Here is a 24,491-nt window from a genome sequence, read left to right on the forward strand (position 1 = left end):
TCCATGAGGTACGGAGTACATGTCTGCTGTGACAGTCTCTCCTCTTCTCCAGCAGCACCAAGAAACACAACACACTCACTCATCAGGCCCCAACTCCTCCATTTGCTCCATGTATGAAGTTATGTGTGGGTCAGGGAAGAGAGAAGGTATAGGGGAGAACACCACTGGTCCTCCTCCAAAGTCTAAACAGACACACAAACACACCAACATGATTTAGTAGTGTCAATATATTTTATCTTAAAGATGCTTTATATGTAGAATAAAAAAAATATGCCCAAGGAGGACATGATGCTGCCTGTTCGTCCCAAATCCTTTTGCTGCCAGAACACAGGAAAGGGGCAAGGTTTGGTAGAGGCCTCGCCCTCTTTTGCACCCCACCAATTGTGTGGTGTGGTCCAAAGGGCAGCAAAAGCTCCACATCCTACCTGGGATTAGTGTCTTAAGAGATACAGTAGGTGAAGTGGGGCGGTGAGATGTAAGAGAGGAGGGACTTCGCCAGCTACCAGGGGAGCCAGACAGTGCCCAAACTACAGTACTGGGATGTAACACAGGGTAAAGGCCCAGTATATGGGGTGGTGGTGTGAGAGTGAGTGAGTGAGTGGATATAAATAATTTAAGAGAGGGAGCATCACAGATATTAACTGGGCCACCCTGGGGAGGTAGGTCAGTATGACAACATGGACCGGTTAGTCAAGACAGATATTGGCAAGGGGCCCCTCTTGCTCTGCTGTTCCTGGAGAAGGTCCCGAGTGCTGATAATGAACATCCTGAGCAACAGAATTCCCTAGAACCAGCCCTGTAAGGGGCTGTCCTCAGCTTCAGTGCAGGAAAATGCCATAGGTCTGAAAATGCACAGGCTCGTCCCCTGAGAGAGACACGGGGCAGTCTTTGCACTATACACACAGCATGACTTTCCTCGGGCTAGAAATCCAGCTGCAAAGTCGTGTTGGTGGGATGCAGGCTCGAAACTGTGCTTAGCTCTGGGAGAGTGACAGGGTGCAAGGCCATTTGGAGGGCAGGGCAGGCCAGATTCATTCAGAGTGAAGGGGAATAGCTGTGGTTGGGTTACGCTCTTATGCCAAGGCTGCCATATGTAGCCGCTGGCTGTTCTGTGGTTCCCAGCCAAAAGACGCAGAGAACATGGACCAAAATAGATTCAAGCTCTGTGGCTGGTAACAGAACAAGGAGGTTGAGGGAGGCATTGTCACTGGCTTTGCCAGCTACAGGGGACAACCAACACCTGTAAATCAAGTAGAATCTCAGGGGTAAAGTTGATGCCTCATTGCACAACAAATGTAGACATGAAACAAAGGAGTGAGTTCCCTAAGACAATTCATGAGAGAAAGAAAGAGATTACGTTTACAGCAACTGGACCCACTGCAAAAGAAAAAAATTGCCAAATATATGACGTACCAAGTGATATGGGGTGGACTAAGAGAGGAAATTCATGCTGTGGGGAAAGGCCTGGTCTATGCCCTTTTAAGCCTCTGTCGGCTGAGGAGAAATATGCAGAGCCAGGATCTTTGGTTGCACTACCAACTCCCAAGACTAAAAGCCAACTCCATCTATTCTTATCCCACCCAGGTCTCTTGCAGTGCCGTAGGATTCCCTAGAGTAACTCTGTGTCAGGATCTCAAGAGCAGTATGTCGCCCTCCTCTTCTTAAATGGAGTTGCCTGAATTTGCTCCCCTTCGCACAAGGATAGGCTTAAAAACTAGCAAGGACCAGATACATCTTCAAGAACAGGAAACTGTGTGAGCCGAGTGGTAGCACCTAGCCTAAAGGAGGAAAATAAAAACATGGATTTCAGGCTGGCAGCACACAGGGATGGTGAATCTTCCCTGTGGAGGCATTTGGGGTGGGGTGGGGGGCGGAGAGGGAGTGTGGGAAGGAAATAGCAGCAGAGATTCTGGCCCCAGTTCATATTACACTCCAGCCACTGATGCGGGTTACTTATTGCTCGAGGAGCTCTGCAGCCCCTACGAAGAAAAGGCGGGTGGCCCGCATCAAAGGGAGGGCACAGTGGTGTGCCAGGCCCACCAGTGGCCTGCCCAAAGGTCCTGCCTGCAGGGTCCAGCAGAGCACAGAGTCCTAGTAGCGCCCAACCTTGGCATCACCAATGGCTCCCCAGACATCAAAGACAAACTCGTCAGGGAAGGCAAAGTCACCCAGCTGCTCATCCAGGGACTCGGCAAACTCATCAGGGTTACGCTTGTCCTTGCCCAGCTCCACCATGGTAGCAGCTGTACCGAAAGAAAAGTAGGAGATGAGCATCAGTTCTGGACTTCTGTTCCCACCGCCCACATCCAGCTGACATACATTTACAAAGTCCTGGCTGGACAGGAGGAAGACTTCACTTTTTTTTTCTGATTACCAAGAAAGAACACTATAGCAAATACAGGAGGGTTTTGAACACATGGCTGCCGCTTCTGGATTGTTAATAGTTTGGATAGTTTAGTACTGTATTCAGATGGAAGAGGGAAGAATGCAGAGCTTGGATGTGTTTCTTTTTCAGATACAAAGTCCTAGAATGTCCCTGCTAGCAAGGTCACTAATGAAGCAGCCCAGATTAAAAATGGAATTCTTCTCAACTTAGGGGGGGGGGAGTGAGAACTCACCAAGTTCTGTGTCACGGATGCCCATGTAGCTCTCTAGAAGATCATCAACCTTCTCAATGGCTTTTTCCTCAAATGCTGATGGCTATAAAAAAGAATGGTACAAGTACTGTTGGACATGCAGCAGCCTTCCTTCCTGCCTTCTCCTTCTCTCTCTCTCTCTCATAATTAGAAATAGTCTTGATGGCCTTTCTACAACCTGCCAATAAAGGGCTGGTAGTACTAATGGAGAGTTTTGACAAGAGCTGTGGGGCAGGGATCTAGGGATGGTTATCATTAAGCTCCACCTCTTCAGAAACAACGTGACAGCAATGAGAAGGAGCTCTCATCTTGGGGTCCGACAAGGTCCAGGACTAGCTTGGCTGCAGCTACCTCCTAACCATGGCTAACAGTAGCAATTCCATCTCTTGGACCAGCCAGTTTCAATTGGGATTCACCATCAACCCTTATGTCACCCCTCACTCTACTTCTTTGGCAAGGGGAAGGAATTTAGAGAAGAGACAGGACCTTTTACTGATTTAGTTATGAATCTTTCTCAGGCAGTTAGATATGACAATTTCAAAATGGTCTGCAAAATAAAAGCATGCAATGAACACAACATACAAAATTGGAATATGATATTTATGTTGTCCACGAAATAGACAGTAGGTTGGTCTACCACAGGCCAACCTGCTGTCTTAGGTTTAGAAAAATAAGTATGCATGGTGAAGGTGAAAGATTCCAGAATGGAATCTCCTCTCTTCTTACCATTTCTGAGTACAGAGTAAGTGAGAGTCTAGAGAAGGAGTGTTCATGTGCTGCCATCCTTTTTTACGGCGGGTCCCAGGGTTTTTAGCCATCTGCTCTCACCTACTAGTGGAAGGGAGTGAAGTCCCAGTTCTTGAGCAGAGCTACTTATCTTTCTGACAGATACGGCCTGGCTTGTCGGGTACGCTTGTCGGGTACGCACCTGCTCCTCCACTGTGGCTGGCCCCTTGGCCCGAAGCCGCAGGGTACCTCTCCCTGTGCCAAGCTGAGCACTCCCACCATGTTTGCCTCCTGCAGACCTCTGACTGATCATATCTGGAACAGAGAAAGAAAAGGCCTGTTGAGTGTTTCTTACCCAGTTTATGGCTCAGAAGGAACTTACAGTCACTCCCAAGGGCAAGAGCTATATGAAAAAGCCTACCTTGTGCTGGCTCTCAACCATACCTGGCCATTTGTGAGGTGAATGTTTGAGCTCCTAATACATAATTTTCAGCATGCCACTGCCGACCTGTATGAAGCTGACTGACCGCAGCATACCCAGGGACACAGCATATGTGTACAAGCCATGTCCCTCCAGAAGTTGTTTCACTGAAACTCCCATTAAAACCTTGCAACTAGTAGTGCTGACTAAGGCTGATAGAGGATAAAGTCTAACTGCACTCTGACAAGCTCAGTCCAGCTGTGAGTCCAGACAAGCTCTTGTCCAGCATTACAATACATTAAACTACAGTGGTGCCTCGCAAGACGATTTTAATTCATTCTGGAAAAATCGTCATCTTGTGAAAAAATCATCTTGCGAGGTTCCCTATGCATCGGCCTCAAAAAAAAAAAAGTCTTGCGAAGCATCAGTCAAAAAAAAAAGTCTTGCGAAGCACAGTCAGAGAAAAAAAGTCTTGCGAGGCACCATAGTGATCGCAAAAACCAATCGTCTTGCGGGTTTTTCATCCCACGAGGCAATCGTCAAGTGAGGCACCACTGTATTTGCGAGGTTAGGCCCTTGGGATACTGAGACAAGACCACCCCAACAAAGTACAAAAATCAAGCAAGTGACACAAAACCATTCCAAATCACTATCTGTCAAAACAAAACATAAGACGTTCAACAGAAATGGTCGAGAGAGGTCATTCAACCTGTGAATTACTGCTGTGAAAAAAAGAGACAAATTCTATGTTGAGCACAGTTAGAAAAAGAATCAAAAAATAACATTCCTACAAATTTCCCTTATATGGTATTATACTTGGTTCTGGCTTCCAAAAAGGATAAAGCTGGAAAAGCTAGAATATGTGTTGCTAGAAGAGGTATAGAAAAGGGCAAGTCTAAAGCAACTTCTGTATAGCAAAAGGTTCCAATTTATAGTAAAAGGTGAGTAAAGAGGAACATTATAGACAGCATATAAAATTATGCACAGTGTGGTGAAAGAGAGTAACGAGAATCTCTCCCATGATATCAAGATATTAAGGGGCGCTGATGGCAGGGAATAAAGAGTATTTCTTCACACAGTGCTTAATTACACTCTAGAATTTATTACCACAGAATGCATTAATGGCTGAACTTGGACAACTGGACTCAGTGGCTACTTGTCATTATGACTACATAGTACTTCTAATGTCAGAAGCAGTGTATGTCTCTGCCTATACAGTATAGCAGAATACCGATTGCTTGGGGGGGGCATGGACAGAAGAGTGCTGTTGTGCTTGTGCCTTGTAGGTGGACTTCCTATAGGCATCTGGATGGTTGCGTTGAGATTACAAGCCTGGATTAAGCAGGTCTCTGACTTGCTTAAGTCAAAGTGCATCTACAAGGAGTGGGACATTGTAAGAATGGGAAGAATATTCAAGGTAAAAAAAATGGGGACTGAGATAGCAGGTGCCTAGCCAAAAGAAAAGGGCAAAGACACTGAGAGGAAAATAGAAACTGCATGCAGTAGCAATGACAGGACAGTATTCCCACAACAGGAGAGGCAGGGTGGGATGGGAGGATGAGCATTTAGTATTCTTTTTATTTTGCTGACCAGACCAAGGAGACACATAAGCTGCCCATGGGTTAACACTTCTGCAGCACAGCATTCCCAGCAAAAAGGCAAGCTCAAGCCCGGATGGAGAGCAACTCTCGTTTGGAATCAAGAAGTCTCCCCATAGGCAAGAACAGAAGGAGCAATTCTGGGGGAAACCAGCTGAATCAACAATGAATCAACAATCCACAAGTCTAAAATAGAAGCAGGGGAAATGAACTTGTGAGATGAAAAAAAAAACCATTACTCTAACAAAGCTTCAATGTTACTATTCAGTGACTTAACCATCTTTAACTTTTCTCATTTTAAAGTGAACCAACCAACCAAAAGCTGGTGGTAGATGTAACAGGAAAGGAGGGAGTCTTACAAGAAAGTAGCCATAGAGATTCCACAAGTGAATCAGCTCTCTTGCTGCCATTCTGCCCGGTATCATGGCACTCGCTCCCTTTCAGGAGGTATGTGTGCTCAAACAGAATTCCCCTTCACATAATCTCTGGAAGCACAGCAAGGAGATTGCATACAAGTACACCAATCCTTGATAGCCTGCAACAGACACTATCCAATACAAATCAAAAATGGATACTTCTCCTTTTGAGAAGTTCTATACTTATGATGAGGCTTCAATACTTTGGCCATCTCATGAGAAGACTCCCTGGAGAAAACACTGATGTTGGGAAAGTGTGAAGGCAAGAGGAGAAGGAGGATGAGATGGCTGGACAGTGTCATCAAAGCTACCAACATGAATTCGACCCAACTCTGAGAGGCAGTGGAAGGCAGGAGGGCCTGGCGTGCTCTGATCCATGTGGTCACAAAGAGTCAGACACGACTAAATGACTAAACAACAACAATACTTATTCTGCAAACCTAATCAAGTTGCCTTTGCTCTCTTCCTCTAACGAGTGGCTGAGATGGTGAAACTATCATTCACAACACCCTGATCTTGCCGTTTCCCTTTTTTGCCATCATTTTGTGGCCCTTGCCACTCTCACCAGCTTGAGGTGAGTTTGGTATCTGGTAATGCAAGTTATTTCTGCAGCTCTGTCACAAAGTGGTTTAGCTGACAAAGCATTCTTTATACAGTTGCAGCTGTCTGGCCTCCTCCTGATCTGAGTGCTTTCTTCACTGTGGCTTACATGATGCTTTTGTACAATCAATTCTCTGACCAGCAGGCTGGTGATAGTAGCAGGAACCTCTCTGAGACAGCAAGACTAGACTGAACATTCTTGGTACTTGGAATCAACAGAAAAGGCATAAAGGCTTTCAACACATAAGAGTCTCACTGTGGCCATTTTTATTTCAGTTGTATCAAATATTAACCCTACAAAATATTTGCTCACAAAACACTGTACTGAAGTTCAAATCTTTTTTGCAGAAATCATACCTTGGTTTTCGAGATTCAGATGTTAATATCAGAAACCAGATTTTACTTCTATGGAGAAGGAGTGTTCGGTGGCTTTGCATTATCGTTTATGAAGCATGTCATGTGATTCAGTTATTTTGTTAGAATCACCATGTAACAACGATACATTAAAGTGCTACTTATGCATCAAGCCACATCTTTCCACATGTTTGTAGGCTGGAGTCAATAATATTTATTTTTAAATTGCCACTATTTAATTGCCATGCCCCTCACCATCACCACTACTGGAATCAAGCCTCGTAGGTTTGGGTCAATTTAAGAGCCAAACACATCAGACTGCTTACATATGCAGAACACATATGGATCTTCAGTATAAAATTGCCTTGTAATAAGAAAAGGGGATGTGAACCTGCACCTTTTATATGTCCACTTAGAATTTTCAATGTAGTAAAGTTAATTTATTGTCTTCATTGGCCTTTTTGAGTCATTTTTATCAGGCATTATTATAGAAAAAACTAGGAACGTTCCACTTCCATCTGCTGGAAGAATTCCATCTAGTTTTGCAGATCAAGGATATTATTCTTTGTTTCTTCACTATATTAACATACAATTCTGTATCACCAGATGTTGCCTCAAATCTAATGCTTTTTAATGAAGTCAGCAACTTCTCATCTGTGACAGCTTGTTCATATATTCATGTTTCTCAGTTCATAACTGCATCATCTTCTGAGGACTTGCATGTGTCAATTAAACATTTCTCCAACTATAAACAGCAGTGAGTGTTTGGAAAGAGATACATCTTGTGTTCAGGGAAGTAAACAAAAATCTCATACATAGTACTTTATTTTGAAAATACTTTGAAGGGGTAGGAGAGTACCTGGAAATTGTTGTGCAAGTACTCGCAATTCTGACAAGCATAACTGATAAAAAAGATCTGAATGAGAATATTCCATTTGCCAAGTTCATTCCCATTAGGCATGCATTTCTCAAGGTTATTGAGAGCCAATTATATCTGTTTTCACTTCCGCTCCACAACAATCACAAGCTCCTTTGACGTCATAATATCAGCTGTTCTTCCTTAGTTATACATACATTAAAATATTTTGTGGCTTGTTCAAGGACAGAAACACATTCTGGCAAATTGCTGCCATCTATAAACTAGAATATATTATATTAAAATGTAGCTGGATAAAAAGCAAATACTGCCATGAGAACTTAAGATGCAATACCTGCTTTGAAGGTTTTATTATGAAAATTTGTTTAATTGAATACAATCAGATTTTGAACACATACATGCAGATATACTCAGAAATTTGTTCTAATAATTTTGTTCTGACAACTTGTCCTTCTAATTTCTTGCCTTGGAGATGGTGAGAGAAAATTTAGCCACTCAGATGATAATTTTTTAAAATTGCCATTTGTAGCCAAACCAAATGTATCCTGGAGTCAGGTTCTGGATCATAATCTCCTACTCCAAACTGGAATCCTTATACGATGTTCCCAGTCCTCTTAGGTTTCTAGAAAGCTATCATTCTTCAAGGGCAACATTAACACAGAAGAACACAATGGACACAAACTCTACGACACAGGAGACAACAGGCAGGAAGCCTGTGAAAGACAAGATTAGCCATCTTCAAACTGGTGCGCTCCAGGTAAGCTGGACCAGAATTCTCATAATTCCATAGCCAGCTGCAGCTCAAGTGTGCATGAGTTTGGGGAATCTGGTCAAAACCAATAACTGGGGATTACTTTCTTTAGTCAACCTTGTATTCATTGGTGAGGAACAGATCAATAAGAATATAGTAGCGTTAGCTTGCAAGCTACCATCTTCATTCAGAATGTTAACAGCAGTGCAGGGCTTGAGAATAGATGAACTGATACCAAATCACTTTTCTGTATATTTTGTGTCATACAAATATATTTAATATATCATAAAATAACCTGAGTTGAATAAATACAAAAATCCTTCCCTGAGGAATTAGCAGTGTTAGTTCAAACTACTCCTCTAAAAAGAACATTTCTATCATAATAGGAATGTGTGAAGATTCCAGAAAAGCATTGAAAAAGGAATCAAACTTTTGATTTTCAAAGGTTTTCAAATTTCCATTGTTACATACAGAAAACAGCCAGTATCTTTTAATTTATGGGAGGCAGTCCCTAGTGTGTGGTCCTCCAAAAATTAAAATAAAATAAAAAGAATTGGCAGGTCAGAGCTCGGGTTGAGATTCCAAGAACTCACCACTCGAGGAATGTAGCTTGGCTGAGACAGTAACAATTTTGTCATGACGATTCCAGGGCTCTTTAGTCTTGCCAGTTCATGGTGGCAATTATACATTCTTAGATATGCAAATTTTAAAATGCCAGAAAAGAAATTATACGAATTTAACAAGGGGCATGTTAACATTTCAGGTTAGAATGGACTTTCCACCTGTGGATAGACATAGTTCCTCTGATTTTAAAAAAGTTACTTATCAAGGGAAGAAGATAGATGCTTATGTTAGCAAAATCAAAGCAACCTGTCAAGAAACCACTGCAAGAGATACTCTGAGTACAGTTGCGCACAATCTCAGAGCCTTAAGACATAAGAAATATGTAAACAGAGATTCCTGAATAAGAGGCAACAGGCCATTGCAGAGCAAAAGCTGCACATCCATTTTTCGTACCTCTAGTTATTCATTTGCAAAGAAAGACAACTAATTTATTATACTTAGTCAAGATGAAACCCAGTAAATAGGCTGATGGGCCAGGCCTCCGAAGACTTGGGTTTAAATCCCCTCTCAGTCATGAAAGCTCACTGGGGGCACTGGAAAAAGGACTCCTTAAATATCTCACTTTTCTTGAAAATGATCAGGTTTCCTAAAATATAGTTCCGACAAAATGCAAATAACAACAGCAACAACATACTTGCTTAGAATTGCCTCCATATAATCAGGCATTGTATTGGACAATTATTACTCCAGCTGACAAGAAAATCCACATTTGTGAGACAGATCTCTCATTTCTGAGGGACCAGTAAGCAATCTCTGTCTTTACATTTCCACAGGAACACAGGAAGCTGACCAACAGTAAGGTCATCCAGTAGGCCATCTAGCTCAAGGGAGCTAGATGGCCTGTTGCCTACTATGGGGGTAGGTAGCCTGGAGCCCACCGTACAAGCACATGCTCTACAATGACTGACATCCTGCGCCACATTATGCAGCCCTCCCCTAAATCACAGGCCTCCCAACAGAAAGCAACGCCCTTCCACTTTTGCCCTACAGCAGTCAGCTTTCTGTTGGGTCATGTTTATACTGATGATCAACTACGTACTCAAATGCACTGCCCCCAAGGAGAAGCCAGACTGTCCCACAAGTCCAGGATGCACAGGCCCCTTACTTGTTTATGCATACACAACTGTGGTGTTGTCTGTAATCACAAACATCAGATTTCTGGGGAGGGTACCTTGTGGCTTGAAATGCCAATGGGTTGACTATGTTTTCCTATTGCCATCTCCAGACAAGGCTGATGCAAGAAGTTTTTCTACTGGAGGTAAAGACCATTTGCCTCTTGCCCTAATTCCATGGAGACATGTAAACCAGATTTGGTGTTGAACTTCACTTCAATGACAGTGACAAAATAATCTCCAACACTGCCTTTAAGAGCAGGAGGCTGGTTTAAAGGGTCCAACAGAGGAGAGTGGCCAGGGGCTGCTATAGCTGCTCTCCAGCACCTGCCACTAAAGTCGTTACCTCGCCTTCCCTCTCCCTAGACCCTGTTGCCAGCGACCTTGGCTCATCGGATATCCCTCCTTCCCACTTCTATTGCATTTATCATCAGTGGGCTAGTTTAGGGGCTTGAAAAGAGGGAACAGCCTGGAAGCTCAAGAGAAATGGCTAGAAGTTACCTGCTTTGCTCCGCAGCCTCAGCCCCCTAGCACGTGCCCTGTTCTTTCTAGTGGAAGGATGTGCTGTGCTGCTCATGACCTTGCTTACAATGGTACAAAAATTAGTAATCCATAATTCTGAGCAGAAAGGCCTAATTAGCCAAGAGAGCTGAGTGGTGACTTCTTGAAACTGCCGCACATGGGTATGGCTGGATAGAATCATTGAGAGTCAGAGGCATTGCTGAAAGAAGTTTTGCAAAACAGTAAACAAACAATAGGTCAACTGCAGGCAGCTCTTGTGTCCCTTGTGCCTTGCCCTAGGATCCTAGGGCAGAAGCTACAAAGAGGCAGGGGAAGGAGCCCTGCACATACTCTTGCAAGCGAGGCCATGGCTTCAGAGTCTATATGGATGACAGCCCAGCTACACTGCCAGCAACCTGGGGTTTGCTACGCCCAGTTATTCAGCAAGGGAAAGGAAGAGTGGGAGCTGCCTACTCACAGCTTTCTGGCAGCATCCCTAGCAGCAGCTGTCTGGCTCTCTGCCCCCTAACACATACCCACCCACAGAGTCTTCCTGCATTTTGCTACCCTCTGAGGGGAAATCAGCATGTTATGGGCTTTGGCTCTTCCAGGTATAAAAGCGGAAAAGGCTACAGTTCTACTCAAAGGGCTGCCGTTTCCAATCAAAGTGAGTTTGGAGATGAGCTCCAACTTATGGCCCTCTATGGACTTGCACTGTGAAAGGCCCAACACCAAGCTGGTTCTAAGAACCAGAACATGGTCTTATAAGGAAGGACGGAGTGCAAACTTTAGCCAGAGACCTTCTGTATACCTTACTCATTGATCACTATATTAAGGTAAGGCAGAGTCACAAAAGAACTACGTACCCACACAGCCCAAGCTATCCCCCAAAAATATGTATTTCCCTTTATGAGCCGGTCTGTGTTTTGAGATGATGAGGGGAGGCTTTTCTCTCAGCCCCACCACCTTCATAGGGGTTGTTGCAGTTTTGGCTTATATACGGCTCCACACTGCTAGAGCACTGCACTTGGCAGGGTCATGGGAGAGGGCCTTCTCTGTTGCTGCTCCCAGACTCTGGAACTCCCTCCCACGGGTGGCTGGCCCCATCTTTGCTGTCCTTTCACAAGCAGATGAAGACCTTTCTTTTCAGACACATTTTTCCTTGACAACTGGCTGTCTACGAAACAATGAACAGAATGGTCTATATTATGTGGCTTATAAATCTGTTTTGTGTAATGCTTTCACCTAACGTTTTTAACACAATATTATTAATTCTTCTTTAATATTTTAACAATTTACTGTTTTTAAGCTTTTAAGGTTGTGTTTTTAATTATGTAAGTCATCTTGGGTCCTTTTTTTAGAGGAAAGGAGGAGTAAAATATTTTAATTAATTAAATAAATAAATATGCAGCAGTGTTTAACATATTAAGGAAAAAGGAGTGAACAGACATTCACCCAGGTGCATCTCCATTGCTTCATGCAATCAGCAGCCCACCGTTACCAACAAGCCCTCACAATGCACCTCCAGCAGTGCTTTAGCTTGCTAATAGATCCCTATAGCAAGGTTGGGAATTCACAGGCAGAAGCTGTACAAACAAGGCCTGGTTGTTTTTGCTAGTTCGGCAAAGACCTGATTTGGCCAGAAGCTGGGCAGCAGCCCCAGATGTTCCTGGCTCTTCTCTTGTAAGTTTCCTGTCTCTGTTCCCTTTATGACACAACGGGGACATTACATAGAATGGTGGAATTCCAACCAGGTAGGAAAGCCACAAAGTATTCTTGGCTTGCTCTGCCTTAAGATTTCACTGAGTGCTCAATCAACAACTGCTTTCACCACCTTCACTGAATACCTTTCACTTACTGAAGAGCAAGAGACCCCAATGACAGAGCTAATCTGGAAGAAAGCTGGAGGCAGAGGAAGCTGCAAAAGCATATCAGTGCAAGCCAGCCATTAATCAGAGATAGGGAAGTTACTTTTTTGGATTACAGCTCCCAGAATCCTAAAGCCAGCAATGGTAGATATAGTCTCCCAAGAATAAAGGTCACCAATTTTTGGAATTAATCATACAGCTGAGGACCTCTGAAGAACTGGAAGGAGGAATGCTGAACAGGAGCAACGAACACCAAGAGAACCAGGGCAAGGAGGGGATGCGTGGATTTCCTAGTCAGATATAGACGTGTGCACCTTGGACCCCAGTCTGATTAATTCTAAGGGCTGTCCTAGAACGGTCTCTCTATATTACAGAGAGAGAACCAGGGCCATTCAGTCATTATGCAATCGATCAAGTGAGCGAAAGTGATGCTAAGCCCTAAATGACTTGGTTTTAGGCTATCTGAAAGACAAAATCTGCCTGTATGAGCCAGCCAGATATTTCAGATGCTTGTGAGAGGCCCTTATTTCAATCTCCCCAGCCTCACAGGCATGGAAATGGCTTTAATGAGTTATATTTTTCCCCTTTCAAAATGCACTTTTAAATTATTTTAATTTTTAAAGTAATTTTAACTTGCAATACATTTGCATTTTAATACTGTGTTTTATTGTATTTCTGACTGTATTAATATTTGCTTTTTAAAAATTGCTTTGCAAGCCCGACTGGTCCCTTCGCTGAGAAACAGGCAGGGCATAAAACAAACTAACTAACAAATACTCCTTCAGCTCCTCAGGGATTCAAAGAAGTTGGCACAGTAGTTATGCCAGAAGGTCTGAACTCCCTGCAGCACCTGCTCCAGAATATTCTTCCACTGCTCTTGCTTAGTGTCTAAATAAAATTAGAGGACTGCTAAGGTAGAAAGTTGACACTGGGTGGTTACCAGGACAGACAGCAGGTCAATTTACATCCCAGGTGCAAAGCATACTTGCAGATTTCCAGGAAGGGATGCCATGTGGCCAGGTGGGCAGAGAAGGGATGCTATCTGCCTGGCCACAACCCTCTCAGCAATGGACCAACACAAACCACAATCCGGGTCAGATCAAGCCACATCACATAAAAACATGTAACGTGATTTCCATCAAAGGCACACCGTGGCTGAAACCCAGTACAGTGGGGTCTCGACTTACGAACGGCTCGACAAACGAACGTTTCAACTTACGAACCGCTCTCATAGGAATATATGGACTCGACTTACGAATTTAGATTCGAGTTACGAACTCTTTTTTTTCCTTTTTTTGAAAGCTAAGTCATCTTAGGTTAAAAGGAAAAAAGGAAAAAATATCCCCCTCTAGTGGCAGAAGGCGGAATAGCAGCTTCCCATTAGTTTCTATGGACGAAAAGAGCAGATACGGATTAAATGGTTTTCAGTGCATTCCTATGGGAAATGCAGATTCGACTTAAGAACTTTTCAACCTGAGAACTGCCTTCCAATACGGATTAAGTTCGTAAGTCGAGACCCCACTGTACTAAGTCACAACTAGAGGAGCCCCCATTAAATCAATGGGGATCTGTTGAGTTAACAGCTGTGTAAGTTCCAGTGATTCTATGGGCCTACTCTAATTGTGACTTTCAGCCAACATCTATCATCCACTTAAGTAAAACTTGAGATTGTACTAAGACTCTTCACTTGGCCATTTTTAAAGTAGCCTTGTTCCCACTCCAGCTCTCAATTCGTCTTTAATGACAATGCTGGTTGATGGCCAGGACATTAGCTTACAGCTTTACCAAATTCAAAATGAGCAGACCTCTCATTGGGAGGGAACGTTAGGAGAATGCTGAAATCCTACTGGACCTCATTATTAAACTATTAGGTTGTGAGAACTTGCTTTGTGTATATTACTGGCAGAAAAAAATACATTGGGACATGCATTTCTGACCACCAATCATGTATTTTCAGATAAACACTCCAGCCCACATAATATACTAAACAGGATATTTTTCATCCTTATGTGTGAAGGCAAACATAAACAAGGTAAGATTATTAATAGATCTCAAGCCGGGTCCTTTTGCAGTGTAAATAGCAGCACCAAATTTTGAGACAGTGAGATAAAGCCAAATCAGCAGATCCCAAAATTCTTTTCTATGGAAGTAAAACCTCCTTCTGGAAACAAGAAATCCACCTCATAGCTAAATTCTCCTGGCCTGGAAAATAACTGTACGGATTAAACAACTAAGATGACAACTCAGTCAGGTTAAGTGAGTGCTTACAAAACAATCTTGTGTTCAGGCTAAAAAAACAAAAGGACAATGAAATCAGTAGGAAGTCCAACAATTAAGATGCAGATTAATTTTGGGAAGATGGCTAGCAAAGGTGGTTCCACTGAAAAGGTGCTTCTGTGTGTGTATGTGTACCTCTCTTTCCTGGATAGTCAACACAGCTGAGAACAGTAACCTCCACACTGGCATATCATGTGGAAAGGAAGGAGTCAACACAGCATTAACTGAAATACTAACAAAGAGTAATTTAGCAGTTGTGAGGACAGCGGGCAGCGAAGGACAGAAGCTTGTGCAACACTCAAAGCCAAGAAGGAAATAACTTGGAATATGGAAAATCATCCACCTTCCCCAAACTGTGCAGTGAGTCACTCAAGGAGGAAGGAATTTGCAGTGGCAGAGACCGACTGAAATGATGGATATGGTGAAGAGCAAACAGAAGGGAATGTGGTACAATTAGATACTGGAACTCTTGAGGCAAATTCTGGGTAGCGAGAGGAAACATTAATGAATAATGGATAGACTAGGAGCAAAGAGTTTTAGATTTTTGTAGCGGCCCAATTATGCAAACTTGCAGCAACTCTCTCTCTTCTAATAGAGCACTATAACCCCTAAAAGCTGCTTAATACAGTATCAGGATTCAAAGACATCCTGCACAGCAACCCACCTAACATAAATCCAGAACAAAGAAAAACAGCAATAGCCCAGGACGGCCTAAAAAGAAGGATCCTGTTGGTGACTCTGTTCTAACACCAGAATAATGCAGGAGGATACTGAAACAAGATGGAGCTCTGCCTGTCTCTTTAGTGCAGAGCTTCCTGCCCACCACCTTCCAAGGGCTGAGGTGTTCAAGCTCCCAGCCTTGTTTCACGTACCTCACTTCCTTAGAACTCCTCTGAGAGACTGAGACATTGCTTTTGTGTCCTTCCTTCCTGTTGCCGCCAGAATTGGCTCTGTGTACTGGCGAAGTGCAGAATCCCTCCCTTACAGACTCACCAAAGCTTCTGAATGAAGAGGCAAGGGGAGAATAAAGTTGGAAGGGTTGGGTGGGAAGGGAAAGGGGAGGGGGTGGAACAGAATACTTCTGCCATCAGGGTAGAGGTGCTCCATGCACCTCCAAAGCAACTAGGAGTGCCCAAGCATATACACATTCCACCCCACATAGGCTTCCCTTTCAGAAGGGCTCTGGGTGTTGAGTGCATGAGTATTCGCCATGCTCACTTGATGTGACAAAATGCTCATGACAAGGAGTGTATCTGTGGAAGTCTTTATAGAAGAGAAAGCTGCCCTGAAAGAACACAAGGGCCCCTTTCAAACGTCTCCTTGCACTGCCCGTCCAGAATACCCTGCAACTTGACGCAGAGCCTCTCTCGGCTGCTGGGGCCAAGGCAGACGATCCCAAGAGGGCTTGCTGCACCGTTCAGATGACAATTCTTGCTTTCACCCTTCCCTCCCTCGCTGCTGCTGGTGCCTGAAACAGGCTGCTTCACTCACCTCTTGTAGGACAAGGCTGACCTCCCGTTTGTCTAAGCCTGATAACAAGAGAGGTGACTTAAAGGTACAGAACGCTTGCTAGCTGGTGCCATCCTGACCTCTGCTGGTGAAAGAAAGCTGCTGCAATACAGTTTTGGAAGCAGAACTGTGCCAGATCTGAACCTACATGTTGGCTGCCTCCAGAGATGTTTTCACATAACACCCACATTATTTGTGCTGAGTGAATTCTATCAACCCACTGCCAGACAAAAAGAGGAGAAGCACTTGGTAAGAAATCAAAATGCACATTTTAGATCAGCCATCCTTAATTAGATCCATATGGGCCCTTGGGTAGCCCTGACATATTTGAAGGGGGCACAGACTGGAAACAATTTGGCATGCACCATCTTATAAGGTTCATTATGTGTCGCATAGAATCTTGATCCGCCCTGTATTACTTTCATATTGCATTTATGGCCATGGCCTTAAAAAGGGTGAGAATGGCCATTTTAGATTATGCATGTTTTCAGGTTATAAATCTCAAGAGATTATGGGGGGAAAGTTTCACAACACGTATGAAAAGCTCCTCTGTCATTTCAAACCATATAGTGCAGGTGTTGCATTAGGCATCCAGCTGCAATTTGACCCTGCATCATGTTTGTGAAAATGACATGCAAATAATATCAATCACAGACAACAACTTAGGTTGGAAGAGGCAGCTTATTTGAGTCAAACACCTTTGCAGAATGACTCTTCTGCAAAGCTGACCATTCTGTCATAGATGGCTCTTCTCCTGCTGGAGCAGCATTAGCCTCTGCTGGCCTGTTTACAGCACGACACTCCACAGGAGCCATTCATTGTGTCCATCCCTTTGAAAGAACAAAGAAAAGTTCTATACCCATGCAGTTCCAAGTCTGCGCCTGGGAAAATGCATGGACAAAGCAAGCAAATTGAACATATTTGCCAGATATTTTTCATAACTGACGGATCAACAAAGTGGGGGGGAAAGAGGGTAGATGGGCATGGAAGCCTTCTTCCTGACCAGCAATTGTAAGCCATGTTCTGCCATCTGTCTGGCTTAAGACTTCAGCAGGCATGATGACCCATATAAAGTCAAGTTCTGTCAGGTCAGCCAAGTTGATGCAGGAGCTAAGGGGCTAGAAAGCTACTTTTTAAAGACTAACAAAGATTCTCAGAAAGATTGACTCTAAATACAAAACTACAGCTGTTGCTCTCTCTCTCTCTGGTCATAGAACTGTAGCCAAAAAAATTGGGGGGGGGGGGGATTTTAGACTTTAATTCCCAGAATCCCCTAGCTAGCATGGCCACTCTGGCTGGGGGATGTGGAAAGTTGCAGTGGAAGAACATAATTTCCCCCAAAGGCTGGTTGAAAGCATACATCCAGTCCCAATGTTGTGCATGTGTTTTTTTTCACAGGGATGTTGGCAAGTCTTTCGGTCTGAGTCCTAGGGCCAAGTTTGAGTCTTTGGTCATCATCGCCATTTAGTCGTGTTCGACTCTTTGTGACCCCATGGACCAGAGCACGCTAGGCCCTCCTATCTTCCGCTGCCTCACGGAGTTGGGTCAAACTCATATTGGTTGCTTCGATGACCGTGTCCAACCATCTCATCCTCTGTCGTCCCCTTCTCCACTTGCCTTCACACTTTCCCAACATCAAGGTCTTTTCCAAGGAGTCTTCTTTTCTCATGAGATGGCCAAAGTATTGGAGCCTCAGCTTCAGGATCTGTCCTTCCAGTGAGCACTCAGGCTTGATTTCCTTTAGAATTGATAGGTTTGTTCTCTTTGCAGTCCAGGGCACTCTCAAGAGCCTCCTCCAGCACCACAGTTCAAAGGCATCAATTCTTCGGCGGTCTGCTTTCTTTATGGTCCAGCTCTCACTTCCATACATCGCTACAGGAAAAACCATAGCTTTGACTATTCGGACTTTTGTTGGCAAGGTGATGTCTCTGCTTGTTGGCAAGGTGAGTTTTTAGTATCTGGTACCAAGTCGCGTAACGGGGTTCCGTGTCTAGCCGCGCTGGCTACGTGACCATGGAAACTGTCTATGGACAAACCCTGGCTCCATGGCTTGGAAATGGGGATGAGCATCGCCCCCCCAGAGTCGGATGCGACTGGACAATTGACAAGGGGAACCTTTACCTTACCAAGTCCTGAGTCCCAACTATGAGCTCCTGTTAAAAACAAGTTGTTTTTTTAACCCAGAAAAAAAGGGCAGGTTGTCTGGGTTCCAAGTTGCAAGTTGACTGAGTCATTGAAAGAAAAAAATGAGTCACCAGTGTGACTTAGGTCTGACTTGACAGTGAGTCCCATGACTCGAGTCCCTGTCCCCCCCCCCCCCCATATCCTACCAGCTTCTCTCTGGAAAAAAAAGGCCTAGGGATAACCATTCTGATTCTCATTCCTCCTCCACATTTGCAATATGGAGAAGCCTCTTGCTCCCCTCTTCCAGAAGTAGCATGTCATGCAGTACTCAAGTCTGATTTCAGAAGAACTCTAGACATGATTAGGTCAGACCTCAGGAAAGAATAAGCTCTAAGTCCCTCAGCATACAACTGGGTGAAAAGAGAAAGGAGGAGAAGGGCTGGAACCGACCTGCTTTTGGCTCTGGTCCTGCCCACTGCCACCATACAACCTCCAATATATTGGCCTAGAAGGAATCCTTGACAGAAAAAGAGTAAGCTACCCCTGCCATCAAGTTCATCAGTTCTAAGACACACACACACACACTATGTGTAGAGACACTCTGAGAGGGCAAATTTCCCTTTGCTCTGCACAAAATGAAACAGCGCCTACCCAGTCCCACTAATAAGCAAAGTGCTTACTGAATTAAAAGTGTGGCTATTATTCCCTCAGCCCATCTTACCTACATTAGGAAAATAAGTAGTACATTTGATTAACTGCAAAATTACATTTCATCTTGTATGTTTTGGGTGAAATAACAGCCATGTAACACTCTGCCCATATTCCATGTATACCATGGAGTAACAGGACACAAGGAAACAATCAAGCACGCGCCCTCTGTCAACTTTCTCATGTTAAACTAGGTCTCTGAGAAGCACTGAAACGGCTCTTCCTGCTCAGAGAAATTATCCACCTGCTTATGGGAAGGTCAACAGAATTCAATTACCATTTTTTTGGTATACAGTATTATGATTGTGAGAAATCACACCACATAAAAAGTGGGGAAAACAAACAAACAAGAATCTAATGGTTGTTGTGGGTTTTTCGGGCTCAGGAATCTGTTACCTAAAGCAATAAGTAGGTTCTTACAAGAAAAATACTGGAGACAAATTCCATTGAAATGAAAATGCCTAACTCCACTAGAAATCCCAAGAATGTCCTCAGATGTACAGTGTTTAAATGACATGTTTTTCAACAAACTATGCAGATTGCTGGAGAGCAACATTTTATTCTTGTCCTGAACTCTTCAAAATGAGGTTATTTTGCTTCTGACCAGGCATTAGGAAACCGAGTGAACAAGTCCAACACAATAGTAATTGGGTTATTTCTACCTTTTAAATTAGCTTTTGTGTTTTGTCATCTTATTTTAAATATATACACAATCTAGAAACTGATGATCTGTCCGGAGATTTAAAACATCCTGTTGCCTTTTCCAACTTTAAAATATTTCTGGTTCTTTTTCACTGGGATGACTGAAGACAAAGTGCATACCCTCAAGCCTCAATGAGCAAGATACTCAGACTTCTGTCAATGAAACACGTCTCCTATTTTATTCACAGATTTTTAATAACCTCCCCATTAACAAATATATTGCAAGACATGTCTGGCAAGTGGCAGAGGATAACTGGAGAGTCCATTTCGTGCATCTCCAACTAGGGATCCAGTAAGACTGAGTCTGAATGTAAGAGGCCCATCACTATGACATTTCTTCCAGTATTGTGATAATACAAGCAAAGATGGGGGGGGGGAGAGCAACTGTTAGTCTGAGAAACAGTACCAGCGAAGACAGATAGCTCATTTGTAACTCCCCGTCCTTTAATACTGTTATTGTTCCCACTGAAGCATGGAAGAAGTCTGAGGATAATACTGTATTATTTACTTATTTGTGTAACACATTTACATCCCACATTTTTCTCCAATGAATTCATGACTTTCTTTCAGCCAGTGAGCCTCGTGGCGCAGTGGTTGAACTGCTGTACAGTAGCCAAAACTGTGCTCACGACGTGGGGTTCAATCCCAGGTAGCGCGCTCAAGGTTGACTCAGCCTTCTATCCTCCCAAGGTCAGTAAAATGAGTACCCAGCTTGCTGGGGGGGGGCAATGTGTAGCCTGCATAATTAACTTGTAAACCGCCCAGAGAGTGCTTGAAGCGCTATGGGGCGGTATATAAGCAGCACGCTTTGTTTTGCTTTTACAACAACCCTGTGAGGTCAGATGAGGAGAGAATGACTGGCCCAAAGTCACCCTATGAGTTTCACGGCCAAGTGGTGACTTGAACCTTAGGTCTACTAAGTTCCTGCTCAACATTTTAATTAATACATCACAAGGGCAGATCTTAACCTTACACTTCGCAAAAAACAACACAACACTTAGGGTCTACAGGTTACACTTACCAAAAGCCTTCTGGGGCTCAGTGAGTTTCAATGTGAAAGTTCGGCCTTTGGGCAAGTCCTTCAGCATTTTGGCGACCTCATAATGCCTACAGCCGATGAGACTCTGGCCATTGATGGATTCTATCATGTCCCCCACATTGATGACTTTGATCCGGTCAATAACACTCCCTTCCTTGATTCTCTGCCAACAACAGATGGGAGTAGTCATTACACTAATTTAGATCAACTCACTTACTGATCCCAGAGACACAACCTACCTTGAAAATATCAAAAAGTAACACCGCCAAAAAAGAAAAGTATATCATCATAGAGGAAAGCTCTTACTTAGCTCTGCTTCGTTCAGCCATTCTGACTCACCTCCTTGTGCGAATGACATCTGTCAGCCTATTTGGGGGAAGGTATTACGTGTGGACGGGGTGGCGCTGCAGGCTAAACCGCAGAAGCCTTTGCGTGCTGCAGGGTCAGAAGACCAGCAGTTGTAAGATCGAATCCACGCAACGGAGTGAGCTCCCGTCGCTTTGTCCCAGCTCCTTGCCAAACTAGCAGTTCGAAAGCATGTAAATGCGAGTAGATAAATAGGTACCACCTCGGTGGGAAGGTAAAACGGCATTCTGTGTATAGCCGCACTGGCCATGTGACAACGGAAACTGTCTTCGGACAAACACTGGCTCTATGGCTTGGAAACGGGGATAAGCACCGCCCCCTAGAGTCGAACACGACTGACTAAAATGTCAAGGGGAAAATTTACCTTTACCTATTACGTGTGGATGAGAAAAAGACACTGCAATTCATGATAAACCAAACTAAGTGCAGAATTATTGTTCTATTGAAGGCTTTCAGAATACTTTTCTATAGTTTGCCAATGGGTGTGCCCAAATCAATCTTGTGGTCTTCTGCTTTTGTTCTTACATACAGCCTGCCATTTCTTTCTGTGGTGACTGTCACCCATGTCAGGCTTCTGAGTGAAATGAACCATGTAGCAATCAGCAGCAAAGAACGAAGCTGACTGTTGAGAATGTTCACGCCTCTGCCCCATATCCTTCTGCCCATTTCTCCATTAAGCTCTATTATGATCCAACAATGTGGGCACACATTGTATATTCTGCTCTGATTCAACATTGAATCCGCAATCCTCCTGAAGATCATGAATCATTATTATGCCTATATTTCTAACTGACTCACAGTGCCTGTGAACACTGGCCCAACCAGTCTGGCATCCTGTTTCCGGAAAAAGCAGTTATTAAATACCTTACAAGTGGCACACCACCACCTACCAAGCACAGTTCTACTCCTGGAAGCAGGTAAGAAGAGAACAGCTTCTGGATTACCAGATGCTTCACACTAGAGTACTATCCTAATTCTCTGAATCTACCTCCTTCTTGAACTACATTTCTCAGGCAGACTGCCCACATGCTACAAGAAGTTATTAGGATTCCTACTCTTTGTGTAAAAAATTAGTTTCTGTGGCATTTTGCCTGTGAGAGCAGAAATCTATGATGTTAACATAAGAACGCCCTGCTGGATCAGGCCAAGGGCCCATCTAGTCCAGCTCCCTGTATCTCACAGTGGCACCACTAGATGCCTCTGGGAGCACACAAGACCACTGGATTGCTGTCTCCTGATAGCCCTCCCCCTGCATCTGGCATTTTGAAGGACCTTCCTTTGAAGCCTGGAGATTATACATACCCATCATGGCTTGTAACCTGCGATGGACTTTTCTTCCAGAAATCTGTCCATCCCCTTCTAAGGCATCTAGGCCATATGCCATCACCACATCCTGTGGCAAGGAGACCCACAGACTAACAACATGCTGGGTAAAGCAATATTTTTTTTGTCTCTTCTCACTCTCCCAACACTCAATTTGAGTGGATGTCCCCTGGTTCTAGTATTGTATGAGAGGGAAAAGAGCTTCCCTCTATCCACTTTATCCACCCCCTGCATAATTTTATATGTCTCAATTATGTCCCCCCTCAGGCACCTTTTCCCTAGACCAAGGGTTTCCAAACTACGTCCCATGTGCCACATCCAGCCCAGTTTGCCTTTTTATCTGGGCGGGAGGATGGACAGGGGGGTTGGGGCATGCATGCATGCAGGCAGGCAGGCATACGCACATGTTCTCAAAAAATTGGCAAATATATGATGTGGCCCTCACAGCGAAAAGTTTGGAAACCCCTGCTAGAGACTAAAGAGCCCCAAACGCTGTAGCATTTCCTCATAAGGATAATCATGACCGTTATCTATGGCCCATGTGTATCAGGATGGCATGCTTTAGCATGTAATATAATGGTTATACAGATTACATAGAGAAAGCGACTACAGTGGTGCCTCGCATAACGATTTTAATTGGTTCAAAAAAAAAGCGTTATGTGAAACATCGTTATGCGAAACACCATTTTCCATAGGAATGCACTGGAAACCGGTTAATCCATTCCAATAGGCACGGATTGCCATCCTTAAGCGAAAAAACCCATAGGAAACATCGTTAAACGATACAATGTTTCCTCCATTGGAATGTATTGTAGCTGACTCAATACATTTCAATGGCTTTGCGAAGTCAATTTTTGCAAAATTAAGTGTGTCATAAAAGGGTCAAAAATGGTTTTAAATGCTTGGATTAGCTTCTGCACCCTCTACAACGGATGCAAAAGTTAATTTGGCTTTGATCTGACTTTTCGTTAATTAATGGTGAATTTTTTTCCCCCAACTTTTGACAGCTGTCAAAATCTGACAGCTCCATTATTTCCTATGGGGGAAGAAAAAATTCACAAAAAATTAATGAAGACTCAGCAACTGTTCTAAATTCTTGGGTTCGTTAGAGGACCCCCTAAGTTGTGTGCAAACCTGATTTGGCTTTGATCTGAACTTTTGTTAATTTTTTGTGAATTTTGTCTTCCCCCATAGGAAAGCATGGAGCTGTCAGATTTTGACAGGTCCATTGGTTCCTATGGGCCGGGAAAAAAAATTAACCATAAATTAACGAAAAGTCAGATCAAAGCCAAATCAGGTTTGCACATGACTTAGGGGGTCCTCTAACGAATCCAAGCATTTAGAACCGTTTTTGACCCTTCTAAGACACTTTTTTAATTGAAAAAAGAAACATCATTAAGTGAAGCAGGGGACCTAAAATCGCATTCGTTATGCGAAGCATGGTCCCAAACTTCGCTAAGCGAAAATCGCCCATAGGAAATATCGTTATACGGTGCATATTATTTTCTAAAAAACACATCGTTATGCGAATTCATCGCTAAACGAGGCAATCGTTAAGCGAGGCACCACTGTATAGGTGTTTCCTGATATAAGCAACCCCTCAGGAAGTGTAGCCTGCTGAAGAAAAATAGGGCAGACAGGTAACTAGAACTAGAGAAAGTGTATTACTGAGGAGGGCAAGCTTTCATAATTGCTAAACCAAAACAAGCAGGCAACACTGACTTGGGAAATTCTGTTTCACAGGGTCTACTTAAGCAACAAAATTTAAAAATGCTTATTTAAAAAAACTAGAACAGCAGAAGTCTGCAGGTTGTATTCACTCTGGGGTTGTCTTGTGCCATTTTTAAGAGGGCAAAGACTGTACCCTCTTTCAGATCACCCTGTGACAATACAGTCATTTCCTCTAAGACAGAGAGGCAGATTTACAAAAGCGGAACACTGTGATTATCTATTAACTGC

At 43.6% G+C, this 24,491-nt stretch overlaps 1 protein-coding gene across 3 annotated transcripts in view; it reads right to left on the reverse strand.

Annotated features, from left to right (window-relative positions):
• Window positions 1-209: 209 nt before the first annotated feature.
• Window positions 210-24,491, reverse strand: part of GIPC1 (GIPC PDZ domain containing family member 1) — a 34,766-nt gene continuing 10,484 nt past the window's right edge. For all 3 annotated transcript variants that reach the window (XM_020800380.3, XM_020800381.3, XM_020800382.3), the window contains exons 4-7: window positions 20,826-21,006; window positions 3,565-3,677; window positions 2,619-2,700; window positions 210-2,243 (exon numbers count right to left, since the gene is read on the reverse strand). In XM_020800380.3, the coding sequence (XP_020656039.3) occupies window positions 2,092-2,243; window positions 2,619-2,700; window positions 3,565-3,677; window positions 20,826-21,006 (528 nt within the window). In that variant the 3' untranslated portion in view covers window positions 210-2,091. The remainder of the gene's footprint in view (window positions 2,244-2,618; window positions 2,701-3,564; window positions 3,678-20,825; window positions 21,007-24,491) is intronic.

The sequence above is a fragment of the Pogona vitticeps genome, chromosome 2, assembly GCF_051106095.1.
Source record: "Pogona vitticeps strain Pit_001003342236 chromosome 2, PviZW2.1, whole genome shotgun sequence".
In the NCBI taxonomy this organism is placed as follows: domain Eukaryota; kingdom Metazoa; phylum Chordata; class Lepidosauria; order Squamata; family Agamidae; genus Pogona; species Pogona vitticeps.